Here is a 26,883-nt window from a genome sequence, read left to right on the forward strand (position 1 = left end):
GGGCACAAGTGTTCCCTTTTCTCCACACCCTTGCCAAAACTTGTTATTTGTTCTTTTTGATGATAGCTATTCTGACCGGTGTGAAGTGATATCTCATTGTGGTTTTGAATTGCATTTTCATGCTGACTAGTGATGCTGAGCATCTTCCCAGGTGCCTGTTGGCCATCTGTGTGTCTTCTTGGGAAAGATATCTGTTCAGGTCTTCTGTCCATTTTTTTGATTGGGTTCTTTGTTTTTTGCTATTGAGTTGTAGGAGTTCTTTGTCTATTTTGGATATTAACCCCTTATTGGATATTTTATTTGCAAATATCTTCTCCCATGCAGTAGGCAGATTTTTGTTTTGTTGATGATTTCCTGCACTGTGCAAAACATGTTTTAGTTTGATGTAGTCCCATCTGTTTATTTTTGCTTTTGTTGCCCTTGCCTGAGGAGACAAATCCAAAAAAAATACCAATACATATGTCAAAGAGGTACTTGCCTATGTTTTCTTCTATGAGTTTTGCAATTTCAGGTCTTGTATTTAGTATTTTAATCCATGCTGAGTTTGTTTTTGTGTTGGGTGTGAGAAAGTGGCCCAGTTTCATTCCTTCGCATGTAGCTGGGAAGACTGTCTCTCCCCATTGCATGTTCTTGCCCCATTTGTCACAGGTTAATTTCCCATATTAGTGCGTGGGTATATTTCTGGGCTCTCTGTTCTGTTCCCCTGATCTGTGTGTCTGTTCATATGCCAGTACCACTATAGTTTGGAACCAGAGAGGGTGCTACTTCCAGCTTTGTTCTTTCTCGAGATTGCCTTGGTGAGCTACCACTACCTTCAAAGAGAGCTGGGTAGAAACCCTTAAAATAAAAATGGTCTTGTCACTTTCTGACATGTATAGAGATCTGTGCAGTGACTCTGATTCGGTGAGGGCCACCCAATTACAGTTTGCCCTAGCTACCCACCCCCCATCTTCCTCCATTCCCCTCTCACTCAAGTCACGGGAGGCTTCCTGGAGCCACAACATTCCCTGGATACCTGGGTCCATCTCTGACCTCTTTGAAAGTCACCCATCTTTCCCACTGTTGCCTCAAAGCAAAGCAACAGATTCATATTCTGATGAATTTGTTCATGATAAAGCACCACTGGGCAGCAGTTACTTACCAAGTAACCTTCTTCTGTTGTGTGTGTGTTGTGGGGACCGCAGAAGGCGTGTGGGTCATGGGAGGGGTCCCCAGCCCTGCAACTGCATGGTAGATTAATGGGTCCATACAAAGAGGTAGGGAAGCCTCTGGCTTCTTGATGGCAGGAGACTGTCATCAGTATTGCTGTGTGCGGTCTCGGTGGTCCTGTGTTATCCCAGTACTTTCTTATTCTGCTTCTGAGTGTTGTGATGTCATAAGAGATAGCGCTGATCTGCTGAGAACCCTGTTCTAACAGAAAAATGCAAAACCCACAATGTCTACAGGAGAGATCAAAGTAATCCAGCCTCTTGAACGAAACTTACACAATTTCAATTTACACAAGCAGTCAGGATTCATTCAGACGAGCTCTGGCTTTTGAACACACTAAGAAGGTGTATGTCCCCTGGGAGCAAGAGACAACAATACATCAAGCACCAAAGGCTAGGAAGACATAACAGAAATAAACCTCAAAACTATAATCACATAGAGGTTAAGTTCCCACATGTGAAAAGAGATCTTGGTAGAAAATTTGGGTCCTGTTCTGGTGCCTGGATACGGATGTGCAGACAGCGGCATCTGCAGTGATGCCTGCAGGTCCAAGCTGTCACGTCTTTGCTGAGTGGCTGCAGCTTGGGCCGCTCTGCATGGGAGGAAACCGGATGGACAAGTAGGGAAAAGGTAGCCCTTTGGGAGGTGTTCCTGCTTCTGCTCTTAGTGAAGGTCAGAAAGGACTTTCAGGGTCATTTCAGTCCATCGCCCCTCTGGCTGGTTAGAGGCGTTAGAAGAAAACTGTTCTACTTGTAGAGGAATGAAAAGATGCTCCTTCTTTTGGCTCTGCTGCTCGAAGTTTCCACACGGGACTCCACGGAAGGGCAGGGATGGCTCCATCTTGGCAGGAACTCAAGGTGGTAACTTGCTTTTTCTCTTCAAGTTTTCAGGTCCCTCTAAAAATGAAAACATAGGTATTATCTTTTTTTTAGCACTTCAAGCTGTCTCTCCAACATTAAGTTCGAGTGAGCACCTGCATTTTATCCTGAGTGGAGCATCCGCTGTGTTTACAGCTGATGGGGACAAGGTTGGCCTCCACTCCACGCAGATCCCTAGTAAGTGGGAAACAGCTTCACTCCCCACATGCACCTCCACCAAGCCACGCCCCCGCCTTCTCCATCACCGGCCTGAGACTTCTTCATAGTTTCCACGTGAACTTTGCAGCTCTTAGCATCAGTGTTCCTATGTCCCGTTTGAGTCGCCACCGCCTTGTTTTGAGCCCCCAGCAGTGAGAGGAAACGACTTGCTGAAAAGGCAAGTGTTTCAGCCACAGTCTCACCGGCTGAAAAACGGGTGTGAGCCCTTGGAAGGCTGTCAGCAGAAACAACCAAAATATTCATCAGGAGCAACTGCAAACGCAGCCCTGCTGGGAAGCTCTCACAGAAGGGAAGCAACGGCAGGGAAGCCTCCTCTGGCTCAGCCGCAGGCAGTTGAAGAGAGACTTGAGAAAGCGCGTGCTTCGCACAGGCGTCAGCCGGTCGGAGGCGTCAGGGAAGCCGTCCACCGTCCAGACCGGCCTGCTCCTCCCATCTGGGCGGCGCGGGGCCTTTTCTAACATCCTCCCCACTGCCTCCGAGGGGGCCCCGAAGATTCCGGCATCCGAATCTCCAGGGCCTCCCGACCAGACCCTGCGGAGAAGGTCCTGGTATAATGGTACAACAGGAAAGGACAAATTTGACTCCGTGTTGGATCTGTTTCTTTGGCTCTAACCCTGCGCCCTGTTTCCCAGGCTCGGTCCTGCCAGCTCTGCACCTTTTGTAAAAGAATGTTGCCAACAGCCTGAAATACACAGGAGAGCCCGTTCTCAAGGCTCTGCCCTTTAAGGATAGTAACACTCTTGCACTCACATGAAGATAACAAGCTGCAGAATGGAAAATAACGTTTGTTTTGTTGGAGGTCTACAGGGGCACCACGATGGGCACCACATGGACGGCTGCTAGAACAAAGGATTCGAAGAACAAAGAATTCCTGCACCAAGAAGTTTGCAACAACCAACCACACACAACCTCTCCTCTGTTTAGTATAAAAGGAGCCTGAATTCTGACTTGAGTAAGATGGTTCTCCAAGACATTAGTCTGCCATCAGCTTGGTCTTCTGGCTTTCCGAATGAAGTCGCTATTCCTTGCCCCAACACCTCGTCTCCTGATTTATTGGTCTGTCCTGCGGCGAGCAGAACGGGTTTGGGCTCAGTAACAATAGGAAGGAACAAATCTGACTCCAGAGTAGATCCGTTTCTTTAGCTTTTAACCCTTTGTTTCCTGTGCTTAGTCGGGCTGGTTCTGCACCTTTTGTAAGAGAATGTGGCCTGGAGCCTGAAATGGACAGGCGAGCCCATCCTCAAGGCTCTGCCCTTTAAGCATAGACCACCTTTCCACTCATGGAGAGATAAAAAGTTGCAGGACAGAGAATAACGTTTGTCTTGTTGGAGGTTTATAGGAACATCACGGCCTGACCCACGTGGACAGCTGCAGGAACAAAGGATGCTGACACCAAGGCGTCTGCAACAACTGACTACACCCCCTCCTTCTAGTATAAAAGGAGCCTGAATTCTGACTTGGGGAAGATGATTCTCCAGGACATTGGGCCTCTGTCTTCTTGGTCTGCTGGCTTTTGGAATAAAGTCATTATTCCTTGCCCCAACACCTCGCCTTGAGGCGAGCAGAACACTGGGGGTCCTCGGTGTTAGCGAGCAGCTAGGGGAGTGCTCTGCGCCCCGGGCTGGAGATCTGTCTCTGTGCTGTTGGCGTGTGCGGGGCTGCAGCCACGGTTCTCATTAGACTCAGAAAGCAGGCTGCTGGTTGCCAGAGGCTGGGAGGCAGGGAGCTGGGAGGGACTGCTTAGTGAAGTCTTATTTCCACGCAGTGAAAATGTTTGCAACCAGACAGAGGTGAGGCTGTACAACACCACGAGCAGGCTAAACGCCACAGCGCTGCTCACTCTAAAGTGGTTAACTTTATGTGTTAAAAAAAAAAAAAGAAAAAGGTATTTGAAATTGGTCCAAGGCCTGATGTGGGGCTCAGAGCTGGCGGCAGGTCAGCAGACATTTGCTGAGTGTCTGCAAGGCACGAGGCCAGGCTGTGAGGCCCCTGCTCCCCGGGTGGCTGTCACCACCTGTCCTCCAAGCCATCACGCTGGGGCCTGGAGTAGAAGGGGGCACTCCCTTTCTCCCACCATCCCCAGGGCTCCCCCCGCTGGCCCCGCTTCTGCCAAGTCAGCCTCACTGTTCCTCCTCCAGCCGCCCCTCCAGGGATGCGCCCCCCTCCCCAACATAGAACTGCCCAGGCCTCTTGTGATCCAAGACTCCCCACCCCATCCTGACTCCCAGCAAGGTCCAAACTCCTCAGTGGGTGCTGGGGCCTCCAGGTCCAAACCGTCTGCCACCTGTTTCCACATACACACATGCCCCCCTGACTGGGCCCCATCCTCCAGGGCTCTTCCCCGCATGTGCCCGACCGCTGCCATGCCCACCCCACCCAGACCTCGCCCGTGACACTGGCTGTGCTCAGTCCGACACTCAGGAGCGCAAAGTCACTGCTTGATGAATCAGTAATTAATTGGTCACTTCCTGGCTCTGAACAGCAGGACCAGGGTCCCACGGAAAGGATGCTAGAGGTATAAGGAGGGGCCCCAGCAAGAGCTGGAGGGGAGGAGCTGCAGCACCCACCTCCATCTGCTCGTGAATCCAGTCCAGGAAGGAGGTGATGCGGGTGTAGACTCCAGGCTTGTTCACCTCGGCACAGCCGATGCCGAAGCTCGTGGCTCCCACCAACTTCCACACCCGCCTCTCCTGACACACCAGGGGCCCCCCGCTGTCTCCCTGGAAAGGGACAAAGGACACAGAATGGGCACTGACACCACGTGTCCCTTGTCCTCGGGGCGGGATTCCCCCTGCACCATGTCACGAACGACCGCTCTGTGTTCACCCTCCCAGGCCTTCTAGGCCTGACTCGCACTCCTGATACTGGGCCCTTGTCCTGGGGGGATGGTCTCCCTCCAGCTGTCTCCCTGCGAGATCTAGATACACTGCATCCTCAAAAGTCAAGGCAGCTTGGGGAGCGGAGGGGTGCTGTCAGAGGGAGGGTCTGCCTGGCCAGGGACATCGGCTGGACCAGGCAGTGCTGGAGGCTGGAGTCTTGCCCACTGTGGCCTTGGAGGCTGGATTCCCCGGTTCCCGCCTGCGCTCTGCCCTCACTGCAAACTCTGAGACCCCTCCCACCACCCAGCACCAGGGCAGCGGGGAGCGCCACCAGGCAGGAAAGGGAGTGGTATCTTGAGTAAACTTCTTCCCCACACCCTGTAAATTTGCTTTTCAGTCAGTCACAGGGAAATGCTGGCCGTGGCCTGTCCCACAGGCTGGGTCACCAGACCAGAGCCTCACCCCGCCCACTGCGGGGCCCCCAGAGGTCGCCCAGGGCCCCTACCTGGCAGCTGTCCACACCGCCTTTCAGGTAGCCTGCACAGAGCATGGAGGGGGCGATGACACCCCCGTACACCTCCCTGTGGTTGCAGATCTTGTTGGAGATCAAAGGCACAGCGGCGTGGTTGAGGACCGGGGAGGCGTCGCCTGGGTCAGAGCGAGGGGGACTGTGGGTGAGGTGGAGCCCCGCCGGGAACTCAGAGGGCGTGCATCTCGGGTGGGGGGTACACGCCTGGAGGAGGACAGCATTAGAGCTCTGCTCCCTAGTGAGTGGGCTGGGGGGACCCCCTGCTTCATGTCAGGGCCACTCAGTTCCCTAAGGTCACCCACGTGGGAGGAGGTGGGGGCAGCAACCATAGCCAGCATGGTCCCCCCATGGCTGGTCCCCGCCAAGCACTTGATCCCACACCAGCCTGTTTCATTCTCAGAACAACCCAGGTTACAGAAGGGAGGTTGAGGCTCCAGGAAGGTCTCAAACACACACAGCTTTTTGGCGGAACCTTGGGGTGGTCCGCAGGAAAATGCCCTCTCATCTTTCTTTTTCTCTTGCTACAAATTTTAATAGAAGTTCCTTAAAGCACATTTTAAAAAAAAAAAGAGTAACTAGCAAGTCAAACCCATGAGATGAGAGACAGTCGTTCTGAGGCTGCAGCTGAAGTTAATATACAGGGTAAGAAAGTGAATCCCAAGTTCCAACTCCCGGAAACAGTGACCGTGTCACCTTCCATAGCAAAAGGGACTTGGCGGATGTGATAAGACCTTGAGATGGGACAGGATCCCGGCTCACTGGGTGGGCCTTAAAGGTAACCGCAAGGATCCTCAGAGGGCTCAGAAGGCGATGTGGTGGCGCAAGCAGAGGTCAGAGAGGAGAGAGGTTGGAAGAGGCGGTGCTTCTGGCTTTGAAGGTGGAGGGAGGGGTGGCAGCAAGAGATGTGGGGGCTCTGGAAGCTGAAAAGGCAGGAACAGAGTCTCCCTGAGAGCCTCCAGGAGGGCCGCAGCCTCCCAACACTGACCCCAGCCCGCTGAGATGGAGTTACGACTTCTGACCGCCAACGCACGTGGGTTGTTTAATTTGGGGATTGTTTGTTGCAGCAGCAACAAGACACTAACACATCTGCAGTGGGTCAGCCTCACTACCCACCCGAAGGGGTCGACACCCTCTAACTCAACCTATTTGTAAACCCGTTACTCTTGCGTGTTAAAGGCCCACCACCAGGCACACCCCATCACCGTTCCTCTCTTGTCTCAGCAGCTGGAGTGGGGGCGTCTGCACCACCCCGACCCCCTGACAGGGACGTGCGGGCGGGGACATTGCACAGGGACCCTCGAGGGGAGCGTGAACCCAGCCCTCTCGGTTCTGGGCGCTCTGGACTCAGGATCTTGACTTCTGACCACTGACCTCCATCCTCTGTGGCCCCCCATCCTGACGTCCAGCACATCTTCCCATCGGGGAAGTTCTCTTCAGAGTTGGGCAGACAGACTGGTTGGATCATCTCTGTTTGAAGAGGAAAGAGCAGCTCTCAACCCCGTGGGAGCCGCAGTCCAAGAAAGCCGTCTCATAAGGGACCATGTCTGCAGAGGGCTCGGACCGTTTCCCAAAGAAAGGCCAGGCCCCTAGTGGTTTGCAAGGTGTTAGCCCAAAGCAGGGACTCTCCCCTGCCAGAGCTCTAAACCTTTAAAACCGCCTTGGACCTTGCAACATGAGTGAGCCTAGACCGGGACTCAGCATGCTTTCTGTAAGGGGCAAGAGTAAGCATGTTAACTTTGCAGGCCACGTAGACTCTGTCTCAGCCGCCCCTCTGCCACCGTGGTGTGGACGCAGCCGCAGGCAGCAGGGCACAAGCCGCCGGCCTGTGCGCCAACAAGACTATATTTACAAAAGCAAGCAAAGGGTCAGATTCAACCTGGGGGCCACAGGCTGCCTGCCCCTGGTCTAGACTGCGGGCACGTTGCTTCGCAGAGCATCGCTCCATGAGTCTTCCCATCTTCCTGCCACGTCTGGAGGCCACAAGCCTGCCTTTCCACGTGGGCTGCGTCACACAAGCCTGCCACCAAAAACTGCCAGGGGCCTTCACGCAACTGCATCCTGAGATAGGCTGAGCTTTTCTGGGTATGACAGTCATGGAAAGGCAGAGAAGGGACAAAGGGGCTCATTTTAATTTTTGTCCAAGTGCAAGTGTTGGCATCTCATTGTTTTATAATGAAATATCATTAATAATAATCTACAAATAAATACCACCAGCACAATATCTATGTTTCTCTAGAAATACTGTTTCAGGGTGTCACACAGAGAGCTCCGTGTGCTTCAGGATAAATGCCCTGGTGATGCTGCAGGTCACACCTGCCACTGGCCCTGAGCCAGGACTCTGCTCCAGCAAGGACCTGCCTGCTGTCCCCTGCCTGCTCTCCAAGCTGCTGTCACCCTTGGGATGGAGAAGGGGACTTCTGTTTACTTAAGGGTAGGCTTGAAGGCTTCATTGCATCTGCAGAAACTTTGGAAAGTTCTGTCCTGTGTGATTTTCCTGGTGTTTTTGTAACCTTCAGACGTCAGGACATGACATCTCTATGGAGGAACGGAGCCACTGAGCTCAGCAGCTGGTTGGGAGAGAATGTCTCTGAGTAACTTCCAGTTGCCGAAGTTGCCCAGTAAGTTCTAGTTTGTAAAGAGAGGACCACCGAGGACCCCACTACAAGCTGGCTGGCCTGGGAGGCCCTCTCCCCCTCGGCCAAGATGGAGACACCAGGCAGGTGGGAGGCACTGGCAGGGGACCTCGCCAACCGAGGGAAAGCTCTTTGTCACCACGGGCCTGAGACTCCCTTCTACCTTGCGCAGGCAGCCAGGTGGCCCGGCCTGGGGCGGTCCCTTTAATCTCCGGGTGGCACCAGCAGAGAGAAAGCACCACAAGAGAGGGCCTTGGAGGCCCCGAGAAACCAAGCTGGCCGCAGGGGAGCCACAAAGGCTCTGAAGTCAAGTAGCCGTCAGAGCCGCAGCCGCAAAAGCAGGCAGACCTGCACAGAGAGCCTGAGCAGGGCGACCGCCGCTGCGACAGAGGACGCACGCAGGGCCCGGCGTCTCCTAACGGTTCACGTGTCCAGAACACGACTGAGAAGTTCTCATCACACCAAGAACCAAGAAAATCACGGCGTTAATGAGACGGGACAGTCAGCTGAGGCCAAGGCTGAAACGAGTCAGATTCGGGGTCATCTGGTGGAGACTGTAACGCAGCCTCCCTCAAACGCTTCCACGAGAAACGCAAATTCTCTTGAAACAAATGATAGTGACAAAATGAGAGAGACCCAGACGTACCACTGAAGGAGACAGGCCCGGCCAGCTTCATGAGCGCGATGTCATTGCCCAGTCTCTTTGGCTTGTACTTGCTGTGGCGGACGATTTTTTCCACCAGGTGGGAGGGGGCCGGGCTGTCCAGCAGGGAAACCAGCCCCACCTGGATAGTCCACGACTTGGGGAGGTAGAGACTGAAACGAGAGCGCCCCGAGCACCTGAACCCATGGACCGCGGGAGTCCCCAGAGCCAGTGCGGGGACCGGCAGGGGGCGCCCTCCCCGGCCCCGCCCCGCGCGCCTCCCAGACAGGACCTGCGCGCCGCGCCCCTGGGGACGTCTGGGCACTGGAGAAGCGAGCTCAGCTTTGCCGACTGTGAGGGGCCGCCGGGCCGTTCTCCACTAGGAACCAGAACGCAGCAGGGGCAGTCGCTACTCTGCCTGGAAGCACTTGCTGCCGTTTTCTTCCGCGCCGCCCCTCCGGAGAGGCTGCTCCGGGGCCACTCGCCGCCCGCCCCGCACGCCCCCTCCCTCTCGGCAGGCCGGCTGCCGCGCGGTCCACCCCAGTCACTGCAGGGAGGTCTGGGGCCTCTGCGTCGCAGGCCCCCTCCTGCACCAGAGCTCCCTTCCTCCTCTCTCTGTCTTTTCTGTAGGAGCTGCAGGTCTAAGGTCCTTAAAATGAGCTCAGGGTGACCAGTCTCCCCCAGCTGATGGAGATGGATCCAGCGGGGAGGGCCCCCCCCCGGGGGGGACATTGGGACGATCTGGTCTGTGTTCCTGCTTTCCGGACCTGCTCTGCTGCCGACCACCCAAATCAGACCCATCCCAACGTGGCCCAGACTGGAAGGGAGTCTGGGGAAGATGAGGACCCTCCCCGCCAGGAGGCAGGAGCACTCACTCATAGACGCAGTGAGCCGCTGTAACGATCCACACCGGGGTGATGAGGGAGCCCCCGCACAGGTGGTAGCCCTGGAGCTGCAGGCTGGCCTGCCAGGGCCACTGCGCCAGTGAGGACACGTTCCCACCCACGATGCGTGCGCTGTCGCGCATCCTCCGACCGCAGGCTGCAGGGGAACACGAGGGTCAGGGTGGGTCCCACACACCCCTCCTCTCCCTGGCGTCCTGCCCCACTCAGAGCTCGCAGCCCAGGGGAGAGCGCTTCAGGGCGAGCGCAGGGTGAGGTGGGGGGCAGGTCACCCGAGGCGGGACGGGTTGGGTGCTGCGAAGTGCAGTGGGAAAAGCCCGTTGGTGCACCGAGCCGGGTGCTGGCAGCCCCCTGCCCACGACGCCCACGCTCCCAGGATGATGACAGCTCTCCAGGAGGGCGGGGAGCCTCACTAACACAGGTGCTGCTGAGCAAGTGCCTGACTTCTTCAGACCCAGCCCCAAAACAAGAACCCCCTGCCAGGAACAAGGGGCGCCTGCCCAGGCCGGGTTGGGGGGTGTCTGGGGCACAGAGCAGCCTGCATACTGTTCCGGCGGGGGCGGGGTGTGGAGGGGGCGGGGTGCGGCGGGGAAGAGAAGGGGACAGCGAGTCAGGCTCCTGGAGCCACCACCGAGTGACAGGGCATCGTGCAACGTGGTCCTGACTGTGGCTGAGAAGCGGCTACGAACTGCCTCCCCGCACCTGGCAGGGGAGACTGACCGCTCCCCTCCTCTGGCAGGTAGGGCCACAGGGCTCCCGCCTGGCACCTGGGAGGAAGGCACGGGCAGCAGAGGAGGGGAGAGGGGACAAGGCAGCCTGTGAGCCAGGGCGAGCTTCCATTTATCTCTGCGTTTCTGTAACTCTTACCTGAGCACATCAAAGTGACCACGTGGCCCGAGGCACACCCCTCCCTAAAGCGGAAAAAGACTAGGTTTAAAGGTAAACACTGGAGGCCTGTGAAATGCACTGAAATCCTGGAGTAAAAGAAAAATAAACTCTATTCCCCTGCTCTTGAATACAGATTCCAACTTGAGTCTGTTAAAAAAAAAAAAACCCACGAGAGTGAGGTCGCACAGCTCATTATAAAACACGTGACCACAGTGAAGTGCGGTAAGCGACCAGCTGCTGAGTGCCTCTAAGCTTGTACTGCTGACGACAAATGATGCAAAATGAGCTCCATGATACCGACATATACTGGTGTCGTTTGCATGTCAGTTTTAACCCGAGGTTCTTGACTGGCCCCTGGGGACTCGGTGTCCATTGGATGGCGTGACAGGCTCTCCTGGCAGGAAGTCCTTGCAGCCTGGGACACACACCCCTCAGAGAGGACTCCTCCCCAGAGCAGAGGTGTGACTGCCCCGGAAATGACACACACTCTCCCCTGCATGGGTGGGGTGCACCCCAGGATCCCTTTGTAACTTTTCCTGCCTCTAGAGCCTCAGTCCTGTCGCGCAATCATGCAAGAAAAAGCAAGTGTCACCAGACTGTGGTTTTAGGACCCAAGAGATAAGCTGTCCCTGCAGACTGCACGTGGGACCAGGGGCGATTGTCAATTAAATGACAGACTGACAGGCTGTTGGTTCCTGGAAAAGAGGACACACTCCTCTTGGGGTTTGGCCCAAAGGGTCAGGAAGAGCATATGGACTGTGGGTTCAGAGTGCCCGACGCACCTCACACGCCTGGCAGGTGACCCCTCTAGGCTTTCGGGTACCTGACTGTCACTTGAAGATACTTCGTTTTACTTTCCTCCTGAGTTGTTTGGGGAAACGTGTAAGATAAATGGTGAACATGAAAGTAGTTTGTAAATAATAGATACGTTTCTTAATTTCTTTCTGATAGTCCCCCCTTCCTTTCCCCAAACACACCTGCAGCGCCCTCTGTGTACGAGGTGTGGTACTGCATGTATGACGTGCGTATCACGTGACTCCCTCACCCACCCCGCCCCCTTTCTCCCTCAGTCTGTATTTGCCTGCTTTGGGGCTAAGTTCTTGTACCCCAGCCTGGTGCATCCACCAGTCTAACCAAAGTGGCCAAGCCCCGACTTTGCACTTGGAGGACACACCCTCACGCCCTTGAGTCCTGGAGGAGCTGCCTGAGTCCAGGGGGTGACTGGACACATGTGGGGACGCAACACCACCTGGCCGCTCACCTCAAGTACACCGAGTGGTGTAAAGCAATCACTTTGTCATCTGGCAGGAGGTGATTGATGGACACAAAGTGCTCTTGGAACCGCGCCTCAAGCAAGTCCACTCTGAGGGTGTCTGAACTCACGTAGCTGCAAGCACATGGAAGACGCAGACCCGATGTGTGAAATTCACTCTGTGCCTCAAATCCACCTGTGCTCAGATCTCAGTATTACAGGTACCGTCCTGGGTTGGGGGGAGTCACTTTGTGCCCCCAAACCTTCACTGGCTTCCTTCTGCCAATTCAGCAAGGCATCCCTGACCTGGAAGAGCCTGGGCAGCCACCACCCCACAACCCATCCACTCACCAAGGGCTCCAGGCACGTGGGAGGGAGGACCCTCCCTGACATAGCTGGGTGCCCCCTCCTCGACGCATTCAGCTAAACCGACTTTGCTTGGCCTGAAGCGGCCCCAGAGGGATGAGAACACAGAACAGGTGGGGTGTTTTCAGGTGGGCACCAAAGTGGGGACCCTGAGCACCCCAGGGGTGACAGGCTGGAGGGGCAGTGAAGGGCCTCCCGGGCTGCCCAGGGCAGGGGCGGGCTCCCGCTCCAGGGGCGAGCACGTGGACGGAGAGCTTCAGGGGCGCCAGAAGCAGCCGGCGTCTGCAGGGTCAGGAGACAGGTCTCCAGAGAACCACGGTCAAGAGGGCATAGTGGTTTTTCAAATCGGGTGTTTGAAGAGTTAGGAGGTAGGAGGTGACGGGATGAACAAACGACAATGCAGCTGGCTTGCTTCCGTCGCTAACTCTCCAAGCAGGATTTCATCAGGTCACTGCAGGCGCTGGGGGCGGGGGCAGTGCGGGGACCATACATCGGAGACACAGTTGGGTCAGGTTTCAGTTTGGGAGAAGATGAACTCAAGGCAGCAGCAGTGACCCTCCCATCCCCGTCCCCACCCCCGCCCAGGTGCTCAGCCCGCCGCTGTGGCCGATGCCAGGTGAAAAAGCCAGCTGTTACTGAGATGGAGAGTCGCCTGCAGGTGCAAGCCAGGTGGTGGGGAGACACAAGGAGACCCCAAAGGCTGCAACTGGAGCCCCATACACTGCCAAAGCCTCAGTGGCAGCAACAGCCACGACCGCAGACTCCTGCAGGTGCCGGGTTTCCCTCCAGGGTCCTGGAGCCCCACACCCACCCTCTCAAGCTGGTACTAATATCATCCCTATTTTGAGGCCTGAGTCATGAGTCGGGGCTACGTGGGCACTGGGATTGGGACCCACGCAATCCTACTGGTCAGTCTGTCTTTTTCTTTTTCACAGACCTCTGACCCCGGATACAGAAAGCAGAGAAGACCAAAGGAGGGCGTCCAAGAGAGAAGGAGGAAGAATGAACGAGAAGGAGACAGAGGTAAACCTTAGCATTGAAGCAACAGAGGGGAGGAAAGGGCGAGTCTGGAGTGAAGAAAGCGGACGAAGATGAGGAGACAGATTGGAGAAGGGTGCCCACCTGCCTTGCCCTGAGAGGGCTTTGAGCCACAACTCAAGATGAGTTTTAGACTCCGGAGGCTCCAGGGAGGACCATCCCAGCAGAGAGGTCTGAGGGGTGTGGGGAAGAGGGGTTATGAGGGGGAGAGGGTCACTTGATAGAGGGGAGGCCAAGGGACTCAGGGAAGGGGAGGGGCTCCAGGAGGGAGAAGCAGGGGAGACACATCCTGGGTGACCTGGAGCAAGTCGCTTAGCGGTCGGGACCTGGGGTTGCCACGGGGATGGGAGGCGCCGGCCTGTGCCCAGCTGCCCACCTTCATCGCTATCTCCACTGAGGCTCCACACACTGGCTGGAGGCTCCCCGAATTACCTGGGAAACCCCTGCTGTGCACAGGCGACAGCAGCGTGGTGGCTCTTCCAGTCGTCGGCACACACGGTCCTCCAGGCAGCAGCCGTGAACACCTGGAGTGCCGCGTTCTGACCGCTCACGCGGACTGGCCGGCACACAGGAAGACAGTCCGTTAGTGGCCTGAGGGGCCATGAGACCAGGGCAGTTTCTCTACGGCCCAGACCCTCCTCTGCTGAGCCTGACCTGCTCCTGGCCCACAGTACCCCACCCTCCCAGGGCGGTGCGGCTCTTACGGTCTGGACACACCTTGAATGCTCTTGTAGGTTCCTTCCTCTTGCTCATGGAGTCTCCCCAAACGAATTTAAGCTCCATATAAGGGCCCTCCCTTGACACTCAGCCCAGATCTCCTGGAGTGAATGCCAGCTGGATCCCAGGTGGGGACATGACTTGACCATGGCATCGCCTCGGACCCATTTCTCAGGTGGAAGGGGTCAGGGAGTGTTTGCACTGATGTCCTTGTGTTTCTAGGGTCATGACCTTACCACATCGGTACTCGTCCTCCCCATCTTTGCAGTCCGAGACCCCGTCGCATCGAGCGGTCAGTTCAATGCACTTAAAAGATGACCGGCACCGGTACTTCCCGGAGCAGTCAAAGTGGACTGAGGGAAAGAGAACAGGGCTGTCAAGGAAGGGCTCCCTCAGTGCGCAGCACGAACAACCGTCCACCTGCCACGTGGCCTTGAGCTCGCCCAAGAGTGATGAAACCTACAATGAAACTGCACCTCCGTCAGCAGCCTATTCCCTCAGCCCAGTTTCTGTCCACATTCCAGGGGGTGGGGCTGCTGTACCCGCGTTGTCTCCCTAAGAGGCCCTGAGTCACAGCTTGAGATGAATTTAGATTCCAGACGCTCCAGGTCGAGAAAGCGCATGGCTGTGGGCGGACCGGCTGAGCCAGCTGCACGCAAGGGGCCGGGAGCGAGGACCCTCAGCTCCCAGTCGGCCTCCTGTCTTCTCTGACCCTGGGCAAGGAGTGAGGGGACTGTGGACCCCAAAGCCAAGCAGGTGGAGAGTTAAATTGATCTGAGATCCAGTTAGTTGACGAGAAAAGGAGAACTTGTTCCCTATCAGAGACCACAGTTCAAGTGACTCACTTTCTCAAAACCACTTGCCCCTGATGGTAAAAGTAGCCTGGCCTCCCGTGAATGGCCTCCTTGTCTCCGCCACCAGCTCCCACCCCGTCAAGCCTGCGGCTTCTATTTCATCAGCTGTCTCTGGACACTGCCAGCCGGGCAGGCTCCTTGGTGACAAAGCCTCCAGCGCAGCCAAAGGCCCCGGCGGGGGCCCGGATCGGCTTCACCACCCTGCAGGCTAATAGAGCTCGAAGCCGCGAACCCAGAGGGGGCTAGCCTCAGTCGTGAAGGCTGCGTGGGGGCCCCGGGCTAGCGCGAGGGGCAAGCTCATGAAAGTTTAAACGCCTGCACGGCTATTTGAGCGCCTACTGAATATTGGATCATACTCACTGCCCAGGCCCACGGCCAGTGCCACTATCAACGCAACTGTCCCGATGACAATGACGGGGAAGAACTTCAGTGGCAGCAGAGACAGGATCTGGGCAGCCACCGCATCGGCATCTGGAAACCAAAAAAGTGGGGGAGTCTCAAAATGCCACAGAGCAGCAAATTGGAATGAAATGCAGCTTAAACCTGAGCAGTTGATCCCCCCTCCTGTCCGTGCAGAGAATGCTCTAGCCCAAAGCAAGCCGACTTGGAGAAAGGGCACCGACCTGGGGGCACGTTCTCTGAAAGCAGGTCCCACACCATCCAACCCCAGCCCACTCACTCCGTCCTCAGGTAAGGGATGGCGTGGTGGGTTGCACTGTGTCCCTCCCGAAAGGTACGCTGACGTTCAAGCCCTCGGGACTCGGGATATCATCTTATTTGGGCGTAGAGTCTTTACAGTGACAATCAAGCTAAAATGAGGTCATCTGTGTAGCCTTTGATCTAACATGACTGGTGTCCTTACAAAAAGGGGACATTTGGACACAGACACGCACAGAGGGAAGATGCTAGGAAGACATGGGCAGGACGCCATGTGGGGATGAAGGTAGAGACTGGCGTGGCTCATCTATAAGTCAAGGACCACTTGGTCATTGGCAGACCCCCAGAATGTAAGAAGAGGCAAGGCAGGACGTCCCTGCAGGGATCAGAGGCAGTGTGGCCCTGTCGTCACCTTGGTTTCAGAGCTCTGGCCTCCAGATGGGGAGCCGATACATTTCTGCTGCTTTAACACCAAGTTTGTGGTGTGTCGGTGGCCCTGGGAAACTAACACAGAGAGCAAGCAGAACCTCAGCTTCCAAGGACGTTGTCCTGCAGAGGAGGGAGACACACAAAATCCAAGCAGGTGCTTTCAGGAGAGGGAGAGCTGGGACCTCTGAGAGGACCACTGCATGACATGCAGATCATTCTCCACCAGTTCTGGGCACAGACACCAACGGCCTTTGCTCCAGCCCATGTCTTAGAGGAAGCTGGCAGAGCAAACAGCCTTAGAAGACAGTGTCTCTCTCCAGAGCAAGGGGCAGGTTATTTACTGTCTGGCTTGATAAATATAATTATCTTCTTTTGGGGCAAAGCTTGGGCAGGTCTGTTCAAAGCCCATTCAAAAAGATGTGGGTCCCCTCAGCTCTGGGTTCCTCAGCTGTGACGCAGACACACCCTTGGTGCCACCTGCTCCTGGGCTGCTCCCCATCACCCCCATGGGACCTGGCGGCCAATCGTAACTGACTCAAACAAGATGCACGTAGCACCTGTGTGCACATGTGGCTGACCTGGGACGGGGCGCTGAGTCTTCTGCCAGCATCCCTGGGGCTTGGCAGGTAGACTTGTTAGCTTGCAAACAGGGTGAAACCCTGTTTCAAGAGTCCCCAGACTCTTCCTAGTTCTTGCCTGCAGGACCAGGCCGATTTGGTAGAAGAGAAGGCTTCTATCCAAAAGTATAAGCCTCTCTGGGCAACAGGAGAATTTACCTTCAGGAGAACAGGCCATTTCATGCAAATTGTCTCATCAATCTCAAAAATGCATCTATGCTGAAGTTGTGTTCACTTAAAATTAGGAGAGTTGGAATGCGGGATGGGGGGGAAGGCTTCCAGGCAGCACACGATTTCTCAGGACAGAGACTGCCCCACCCTCTCTTCTCCTGCTCCTGGAGATGCAGAGCCCAGAGCTGTTCCATGGAAGAGCAGAAAAGATGTCCCACTGCCTGTCCTTGGAAACCCACGGCTCTACTCACTGCCAGTAAAGACTGTGATTGTGAAATGGTCAATGCCATTCAAGGTTGTCTAAGAAGAAGAGAATTGGAAGACAAAAATGGGGGGAAAGTGATGAAATGGGAGGAAAAGGAGGAAAGAGTAAAGAAGGAAAGAGCCTGTGGAGAGAGGGAAGAACAAGGGACCAGGAGATGCACCCCACGCTTGGAGCAGAGCAGAGGACGTGCAATCCGCAGGGCACTTGTCTCAGGTCCAGATGGAGGAGCTGGTGGTTCCTGCGAGCCTGTGTCCTCAGCACCTAGAACAGCACCGCCCGCCAAGCCACGGTCCTTGATGAACATTAGTAAAACGGACAGTCGGATGGATGGATGGATGGGTGCGTGGGTGTGTGGATGGGTGGGTGGGTGTTTGGATGGATGGGTGGATGGATGGATAGATGGGCGGGCAGACAGATGGATGGCTTCATGCTCATGAAGGTGACTTTATCCCAGGGCCAGAGACCAATTCCTTTCAGGATGACCAATTCACTGACCTCCTCTCCACTTCCCCCAGCCCCAGGAGCCCACACTAAATTAGTCACCTTCCCTCTGGAGGTGCCCACGCTCCATTCACACTTTAAAACTCAGCAGGAGCCCCAGAACGACTCTAGTTTTCTGTATCTAGGAGTGAGATTTAAGAAATGAGCCCAAGTTGTAGACCCAAAGAATGCTGTTCAATTAGAACCTTTGTATCTGTTCCCATTTGCCCCTTTGTGGCTCCTCCACCGCATTCCATGTGTCCCACCATGGCCCCACCCCCTCCTCGCCCTGTCTTTGAGGGCGCCTGCAATGAAAAGCAAAAGGCATCTCTCCAAAGAAGGAAAGCAAATGCTAAGCAAGCACAGGAAGACACTGAACCTCTCTGGAAATAGGAAAAAGGCAAATTAGGTATAATATCAACTTTGCAATGAATTATTATTACTGTTAATTTTTCCCACTGAAGTTCAAAGTGAAAGGAAATGGATCACACTTAACAGTCAATAGGATTATAGATTGTGTAAATTTTTGAGAGTCAAATTGGAAATATGTCCCAAGACGCTCAAAAATGGACAGAATTTTTGACCTATTAATTCCCTTTCTAGGAATTTATCCTAAAAAGCCATCACAGATGCACACAAATCTCTATGTACAAGGATACGTAAAGGAGGAAAGAGTGGCATTTGTAACATTGATACACGGACACATGGGAACAGCCTAAATGGCCAGTGAAAAGAGGGCTGGTGAAATAACAAAGTTACAGACACCTAAATGACAGAGGGGCCAGCAAACTTTTCCTCTAAAGGACCTGATAGTAAATGTTTTGAGCTTCACGGTCCGTACGCGGTCTCGGTCACAACCACTCCACCCAGCCGCTCTGGCGTGAAGGCAGCCGGCCACAGTGCGCGTAAATGGATGGGTCCGTGTCCCAGCAAAACTTCATTTATAAAAACAAGCGGTGGGCCAGGTTTGGCCCCGGGGCTATAGTTTGCCAACCCTTAAAGACAATTTAATTATTTAATGCCATGGAAAGATGAGCACAATATTTTAAAGATTTTTTTAAAAAGCTTAAGACTCTGCACAGCACAGGCAGAGCCCGACCTGAAGCGCTTCACAGATACTGTCGTCGCTGAGAACCAAAGGCTTATGGCAACGGTGCGCTGTCAGATGACAGCTAACAGGTTTTAGCAACGACATTAATTGTTTAACAACGTTAAAACTAATTTTTAAGTCAAGGCCTACGTGCATGGTTTTTTAGACGTAATGCTATTGCACGGTGAATAGGCTACAGTGTTCACATAACTTTTACCTGCACTGCGAAACCAGAAAGTCAGGTAGACTCACTTTATTGCAATACTGCTTTATCGCAGTGGTCTGGGATCGAACCCACAGTATCTCCAGGGCCTGCCTGTATGTGTCACTTCCAAAGGGAAACGTGGATGTGTTGGGGGGTGGGGGGTATAGCTCAGCGGTAGAGCCCTGCCTGGCGGCATGCGTGAGATCCGGGGTTCAATCCCCAGTGCCTCTGTTAAGGGAAAAATAAATTTTTAACGCACTTGTAAAAAGATATTTTGATAGGAAAAAGGCCCGAAACCCTGTAATAAAGCGCCACTAGAGCTGTTTCTGAACAGAAGTAAAATTGTGGGACATTAAAAAGCCTTTCCGAGTAACTCGATTTTCTAAGTTTCTATAATGAACAATGCATTGCTTCATTTAAAAGAAAAGCTTTAGAAAGTTTTTATTCCTTCCCACTACTAGGAGTCAATCATGAAGAAATGATCAAAAATCAGCAGAGAAAAATGTATATTGTGCTATTTATATCATGAAACATTAGGAGCAAGTATATGTCAATAATGACAGAATGGCTGTGTAAGTTACACATCCGGTCGATGGAATGCTCTCATCCCATGAAAAAGGCATTTATACAGCCCCCAAACCTGTGGGGAATCGCCTGCCTGCATCTGCTCTGTGCGTGAGTTCACACTTAACAGGCGTTCAGACTCACGGGAAAGGGACAAAGAAAACATAAAGACCAGGTAGGTTTTGGTGGTCAGTTCATTGCAGGGTATTTTTTTTTCTTTCATTTATGCTGATGCTGATTTTTGAGAAGTATTTTTAAATCGTGGCTCTTTTCTTTTATGGAAGCCTCTGCTTCTCCTCCCATCCTCTCCGCCTCGTCCACGTCAGCTGTCCAGGTGGTTTAAAGGGAATCGTTAGGACAGGTCCCACTCCATGCTTTCTGGAACCTCAACCAGAGCCCCCAGGGGTCCGTCTTCCCAGCCCCTGGGGTCAGTGTTCCTGGCTGTATCCGGACCAGGGAGCCACATCTTCCGGTGACAAGTCCTGATAGTTTTTTGGCAAAAAGATCCTATCCAGGCATTAAGGTATCCGCTATTTCTCCAAGCATTTATGACCCATTTCCAAAACCAACTTTCCTTCCTTTAGTTGCTAGGAGCACCTCTGTCACCTGTGGTTGAATTTTAATCTAGGCATCCGATACCTTCAGAGACACCCAGCTTATTCTCAGTTTTCTGGAAGGGCTGGTGACCACGGGTTCTCAGAACTTCCTGGGGGGCTCAGAGATTTCCTGGCCAGGACCTGGCCCCTAACTTCCTAACCCCTAAGGGGCAGTGGGAGGGTCACTTTCAGAGAAGCTCCATCCAGAGAAGGCTGACACCTGTCTCCAGAGAGCTGGCCAGGGGCTGAACAAAGTGATGGCCTCTCTAACGCCCCGTCTCGCCAGGATTCCGCAAGCCCAAGGGAGCGTGTGTGTCAGCCAGTGGGTGCGAGGTCGCCCGGCGAGGCATTTCCCCAGGGGACACTCAGCCACGTTGGGCATGTGTATTGGGGGGGAGGGGACTGCAGTGAGCACACCCGTGCGCCCACCTACCTGGTGCAACAGGACTTATTTTCAAATCATCAAGTCCGAAAAGCGATCTGAAGGAGAAGGGGGCCTCGGCAGCCGGCGGGTCGTTTTCCCCCATGGTGACTATTTCAGGACCTCTGAGACCAGGCTCCGCCTCCACCTCCACCTCCTTCACGGGAAGAGCAGAAAGCATCAAGTCCTTATTTATAGCTTTAGCATCAAACGAATCTTTGTCGTGTTAAATCTTTGAAATCTGACTATCCACAAGAAGCTTGTTCACTGCCAATAAATCAAAGCCATTTGTCCAGGGAGAATGCATTTTGTTTTTCCCGAGCTACAGCAGATAAGAGAGACACTTCTGAAGTGAGCGAAAAGATGCGAACGGAGTCCTGCCCCAAACATGACTTTCCCATTATTTGTTCAACCAACCTCAAATCAATTGAACAGCGTATCTTTAGAGACAGGCCTTTTTACCTTTAGAAGTTAGCGTACCATTATTTTTCAGAAGATAAATTACTTTCAAACGCTTTCCTTCTCTTTCACCACGGCTCTTGGTCCCACATAAACCCCACCCTTCGCAGGCACCGGGCAAGCACCTACCAGGAAAGTAGTGTCCGCGCCCCCACCTGCAGGCGGCACCAGGGAGGGGACTTCCACCCACAGTGCTTGTAGCTTCCCGTAAGCACAACCCTTTCCAGGCTCGCACAGGGTTGACCTAGTTAAGGATGAAAGTATCCCTGCCCTCTGGGTGCCCAGCCCCTGCCCCCCTTGCCATGCAGAAGGAGGAGTGGCTGGGGACAGCGGGCTTGCTTCCTCCAAGAGAACTCCACCCACCTCAGTGCCAGAGAGGCATTTCCAGTCACTCGAAGGGAGGCGGAGGGAGCAAGGAAAGGGCTGCATGTTCCCAACTAGATTCCAGCCCACCCTCCCCGGAGTCAGGCACCAGCCCTCCCGGACCTGCTCCCGCCAGCGCTGCAACTGAGAGGTTCCAACAGCCGTGTGAGCGTAGGCGCTTAGCTCAACCATCTTTATTTTCTTTTTGTTTATTCGTAATGTTTGAAATTCAAAAGGGAACTGTTCCTCCACTTAAACTCTGTCTGCTTAGATTTTCCTACGACAAGGTCTGTTTATGCAGCAGTTATGCACTAAAAATATGTATTTCATTTTCATCCCAAGAGTAGCTTCGCAGAGTATCTTAAGACCAATAAAATCACATTCACCAGTTTTCACTTTGCTGGCGGTTGCCACTTACTAGCAGCAGGTAGCAAATTCCACAGCCTAACTTCAGAACAAGAATGAAAGTCAATGGCCAAAGGGTTTCTGCAAAGTGGAATCTGCGTCAGGAAGCCCCTTCCACCCGGCCGCGTCGGGAGGCCTCACAACACGGAGAACTGCTGGAAAGCCACCTCCTAGAAGCGTCTTCTGCCCCCCACCCCCGCCCCCACCACCCACTAGACTCACCATTTCCAGAGCAGCCATCACCGAAAGCAGAAGCAGTCTCCTTTTTCATTATAAAAGAAGGCGTGATGGAAAACAGGCCGCCAGCCGGTTAGTCCAAGCGGGAAATATTTCCACCAAGTCACTCAGCCTTGTCGGCTGGATCATCGCAGCGGCCGGCAGTGCCGCGGGCCTCTGTGTAACCCAACCTGGAGGGAGCTATCAAGTGGCCGGCGCTGGTAGGGCTGCAGGGACCTGGAGGGGAAAGTGTGGCTGCCTTTACCTTAATTACTTTACCTTACTTACGTACGGTAAGCAGACCTTTTCAGAAACTTCACCTAAGGGAGGCTTTGGAACACAGGCACTCCTCTTACCTAAAAGAACACGTCAGCTCACCCAGGGGGCAGGCGATGCTTGGGTGGGGGTCTCCACCCCTCTAACCCAGGCCCAGGGTGAGACCCGCAGCCACTCTGCAGACAAAGGATGGGGAACCTGCAGCCAGTGATCTAAGGGACACTTCGCCCTCCGTCCCGCAGGGGCCTCTGCATCCCAAGAGGTTTCCACACACAATGCGGCTTAAAGGTGTGCTATCAGGAGAGAACACAGCCCTGCCGCGACGGGCGAGGGGGCTGAGCGCCCCTTTGGAAGGGCGGCATGAATGGGAGCGAGATGAGAATCGTGCATTCTTTGTTCAGCAAATATTTATGGGCCATCTGCTGGGAACCAGGCATCCAGATTCAGAGCGGATGGCAGCGGGGACAAAGCACTCGCCTGTGGCCTCAGAGGGTGACAAACCCTAGGAAGAGATGAGGCTGGGCGAGGCTTAGGGAGTGATGACACAGGCTGGTGGAGGAAGAAGTGACGTTTCAGTCAAGACCTCGATGATGGGGTAAAATGGGTCTTGTGAGCCGAGGAGGGGAGGGTTGCTCCAAGCATCAGACCATCACGTCAAAGGCCCAGAGGGAAACAATGAGCTGGTGGTATTTGAGAAAGTCAAGAAAGCTTATGTGCCTGGCGAGGCTTGAGGGAGTGGGGACCAGGCTGGGAGGCTGACCACCCCCCCAGTGCTAGAGAAGTTGGCTGACTGGCTCTGACCAAGAGGCCCTGCGCTTGCTTTTCCTCCCTCCCTGCTTTGATGCCGAACAGCCCCCAGGCTTTTCCGTTGCACACCCCCTTCCTGTGCATTCTTCATTGAGAGCTGCTTTGGCCCTGGGGCTGTGCTCCGGGGGGAGATGACAGGCTGGTGACCTCAGAGGGGTGGGGGGCCCTCCGGAGTCCCTCCGCGGCACCGGGAGGGTTCGCTGGCGCTGGGAGGAGTGCAGCGCCCTGTAAAACGCCCTGATCGTTAGCCCCTCTCTGTTCTACCCAGTTTTTCTATAAAACCTCAAGCCCCCAACACCAGGACGGAGTCTCAGCGTCGAAGGCATCATTAGCCTGCTGCAACTCCACTTCGCCTGGCAAAGCAGTAGGCTCTTCTTTTCTGACTCTCCCCAAACTCTGCCTCCGAGTCTCAGGCCATCTTTTGAGGCACAGAGGCCAGTTTTGCGGCAGCAGGCTGATGGGTGGATCGCAGAGGGCCGGGCCCCTGGAAGGACTCTGGTTTGGTTTGCACGTGAGGGAAAGGCACGGAGGTGCCGAGAGGCGTGGTCGGGACTCACCTATGTGTGTGCAGCAAGATGGGCGAAGTGGGGGTGCACAGAGAGCCTGGAGGAGGCTGCTGGGAACCCGGGCCCCGCGGCTGTGACCTGGACCGGGGGCTAGCGCTGCAGGTGGAGATCGAGGGCTGCGATGGGGACTGCTGCAGAGCGAGGTGTTGGTGGGATTCACCAATGGCGATGTCGACTGAAAAATTACACAACCGAGACGCTGAGAATATGCTTTGTTCGGTGCTTTCCGAGGACTCCAGCCCAGGCGGGTGGCCTCTCAGCTCGCTCTGAGGGACGGCTCCAAAGAGGCAGGGGAGGAGCCAGGATACATAGGAGCTTTGCCAGAAAGACCAGGTAGTCAGAACATCCAAAGATCACTGTTAATTGAAGAAAACCAAATATCTCAAGTTAAGGAATTTAGCGCTTTTCTAGGTATGGGAGGGTGCCAAGGCCTGAGCTCATTGAAACCGCTCCTTAGCTGCCCGGGGCCGCGTCCTGAGTTCCCTCAGGGTGCACGGTGGGGGTGGCTGCAGAGGCCGGGCTCTCTGCTTGTCCCCACCCTGCATTCCCTCTGGCTCACCTTCAGGGATGTCGGTACCGGCTGATGACTTGATGGCCACAGCATCCCTTGTTTACTGATACGGCTGCAGTATTTTTCATTTGCAGCAACAATAGCCAAAGATATACATTCAGCCAGTCGTGGTTTACTTCAGTCTTGTTTCCCCGCCTCCCAGCACGTGCCCACACATCTCTCAGTGTCTTTGGGATTTAGCACCAGCTAACCTTCAAGCTCGTACATCCCTCCTTTGCACCTTTCCTAACTACCCTCTCCAGTCCCTGAAGGAATATTTGCTCTCAAAGACGGTGACAGGAAACTTGGAACTTAATGCTTTATTTGCTTTCACCTGCTTGTTGTGGGTGGGCCTCCCGACAAGAGCACAGCTCTCGGAGGGCAGAGTCTAGAATGGACTCTTAGGGTATCAGGCACGGTGATGAGTGCGCTGTGCGCGCCACATATAGGAGCCGATTGTGAACCAAGGTGGACGAACGCTACTGAGCAGACATGCGGACTACCAAAAGCAATCACAAGGTCATACTGACATGTGTTACGTGTTGGCATGTGTGCCAGATGAGGTCAAAGATCGAGCCAATTCCCCAGGAGGTGTTCGGAAGAAACCCCTGCAGGTAGCTGACTTCTGTCGCCATGAAGTAGCCTCTCAGAAAGGTTGCTTACAAATCAATTCCATCAAGCTCAAAATGAAATCTTAAGGAAGCAGAACTCAGCATACTTAGGGCTGGCATCTGATATTTACCACGCTGGTGTCTTAGGAGGTCTTTGTCTGGAGGTAGGAGAGGGTCATCCTACCTGAGGGCTCCCCTAGGAGCTGGGAAGCCTTAGTGACCCTGTGTGCACAGCTTGAGCTACAGGTGTGAGCTACAGGTGTCTCCACCTTGACTCCTTTAGGGAGTGAGGGGAGGCTTTGGGGGTCAATCACAGTAGAAACTGTCAATTAGGAAGCTTTAGTCTTTTCACTGTTGGCCTTGGAAGGTAACTTTGCAAGCCAAGAAAAAAGGAATTTAGTTAGGGCATTTCCTGGTTTACGCAAATAAGATTTTTTTTAAAAAGAAATTTACATTTTTATAGAAGTACAATTGCTCAAAAAGTGGTTTACTATTACGAGAGAAAAATATGTTTGAGTAGAGGCTGTATTTCAGACCCCAAATCTACTTTTTTCCTTTTGTCTACTCTCAGACTTTCACATTTAAGCTCTATAATTTATCTGATTATAAAATTATTTCATCTTTTGAACTCAAAGGAAAAGGACATTATTTTAAAATATAATTTCTACATTTCACATTTAAAGGTGAGATATTGAAAGCTTTCCCTCTGAGATGGGGAGCAACATAAGGAGACACGCTGTATGGACATATACCAGACGATTCAGTATTTGCAGCTCAAGCCAGTGCAATAAAACTGGAAGGAGGAGGAGGGGAGAAGGAAAAAGAAAGAAAAAAAATGAAAAGGAAAAAAGGTGAAGGAAAGAACGAAAAAAGAATGGAAGAATGGAAGGAAGGAAGGGAGAATTTTTAAAAGAAAAGAATATGTACTGCTAAAAAAAGAAATAAAGCTATTATTATTGTTAGACAAAATTATTTTTGAACATAAAGTATCTTTAAAATTCTAAAGATAAACATTAGAATTAGTAATTCACATAAAACTTGTGGATATAAGTGAAATGCAAAATAATGTGAAATCAACAGTATTTTGATATGCAAATAACAGAGAGTAGGAACATGACATTTTAAAAAGATGTAACTTACAGTGCATGAATCATAATCAAATATCTAAGAATAATCTCATCAACACTGCACAACGTCAAACTGAAGAGGGGAGCCTCACTAAAATGCAGCTGGGAGGCCAGAAGGGGGAGCTCTCACAGACGCACAGGTAAATGTCATTACAGGAAGACTGGTCAATTACAGACCCAAACCGAAGAATCATTAAAAGGAAAGATCACAATGGGCCCCAGTGGGCCCCAACAGGAAAAGATGCACATTGCAGCTCCTACGAGAAACTGACACCACAGTCACTCAGCCAGTGAGAAACCATCATCACCCTAAACTCTCACTTTTCCCCATGGACTGAGTCCAAAACAAGCCCTCCCGACTTCCCCACTTTATGCTATAGAAAAAGAATATTCCTCTCCTTTGTTTGTTGGACTTGCCTGTGGTTTTTGCCACGCCTTGCTTGTCCTAAATTGCAATTCTCTACTATTCTCGAATAAATCCATTTTTGCTGGTAAAAAAACCTGACTTTCATTTTTAAGATCAACAACCTGACCTGGACACAGAAAACTGTGTAACAGAACTGGAAGAAAATAAAGAAGCCCTGGTAACTCTATGCCAAGAAATCTGACAACCTACGTAAAGTTGTCAGATTCCTTGAAAAACAATTTAATAAAATAGATAAAAGTAAAATACTCCTATACCTGTTAAATAAATTAAATCCATAGTCAAAAACTCTACAAGGAAAATTCGAGGCCCAGAAGACTTCATTGATAAATCTTTTTAAACACTTAAGAAAGAGATTACACCAGCCTTAACAAAAACTTGGAGAATTTAGAAAGAGATAATACTTCCCAAGTCATTTATGAGGCCAGAATAATGTTGACACTTCGGGAGACCAACGGTCCTTGTTTCCCTGGGACTGAGGGGGTTTTCCTGGGACGGGAACTTTCAGTGCTAAGACCAAGGAAGTCACAGGTACTGGTCACTCTACTGATAACAAATCTGACAAGGAAATTACAAGAAAGGAAAACAACAGGCTAATTTACAAACATTGATGCAAAAATTTGAAACAAAGCATTAG

The 26,883-nt window shown here is 53.1% G+C and overlaps 1 protein-coding gene across 1 annotated transcript; it reads right to left on the bottom strand.

Moving 5' to 3' along the window:
* Window positions 1-2,087: 2,087 nt before the first annotated feature.
* Window positions 2,088-20,566, bottom strand: TMPRSS3 (transmembrane serine protease 3). The gene is made up of 12 exons (XM_015239791.3): window positions 20,455-20,566; window positions 15,308-15,418; window positions 14,330-14,446; window positions 13,809-13,932; window positions 11,982-12,107; window positions 10,700-10,743; window positions 9,806-9,971; window positions 8,934-9,103; window positions 7,026-7,121; window positions 5,631-5,773; window positions 4,874-5,026; window positions 2,088-2,105 (listed from the first exon to the last, which is right to left on the bottom strand). The coding sequence occupies exons 1-12, from the start codon at window positions 20,546-20,548 to the stop codon at window positions 2,088-2,090; spliced, it is 1,362 nt and encodes a 453-aa protein (XP_015095277.1). The 5' UTR covers window positions 20,549-20,566.
* Window positions 20,567-26,883: the final 6,317 nt, after the last annotated feature.

Source organism: Vicugna pacos, chromosome 1, assembly GCF_048564905.1.
Source record: "Vicugna pacos chromosome 1, VicPac4, whole genome shotgun sequence".
Taxonomy (NCBI): Eukaryota; Metazoa; Chordata; class Mammalia; order Artiodactyla; family Camelidae; genus Vicugna; species Vicugna pacos.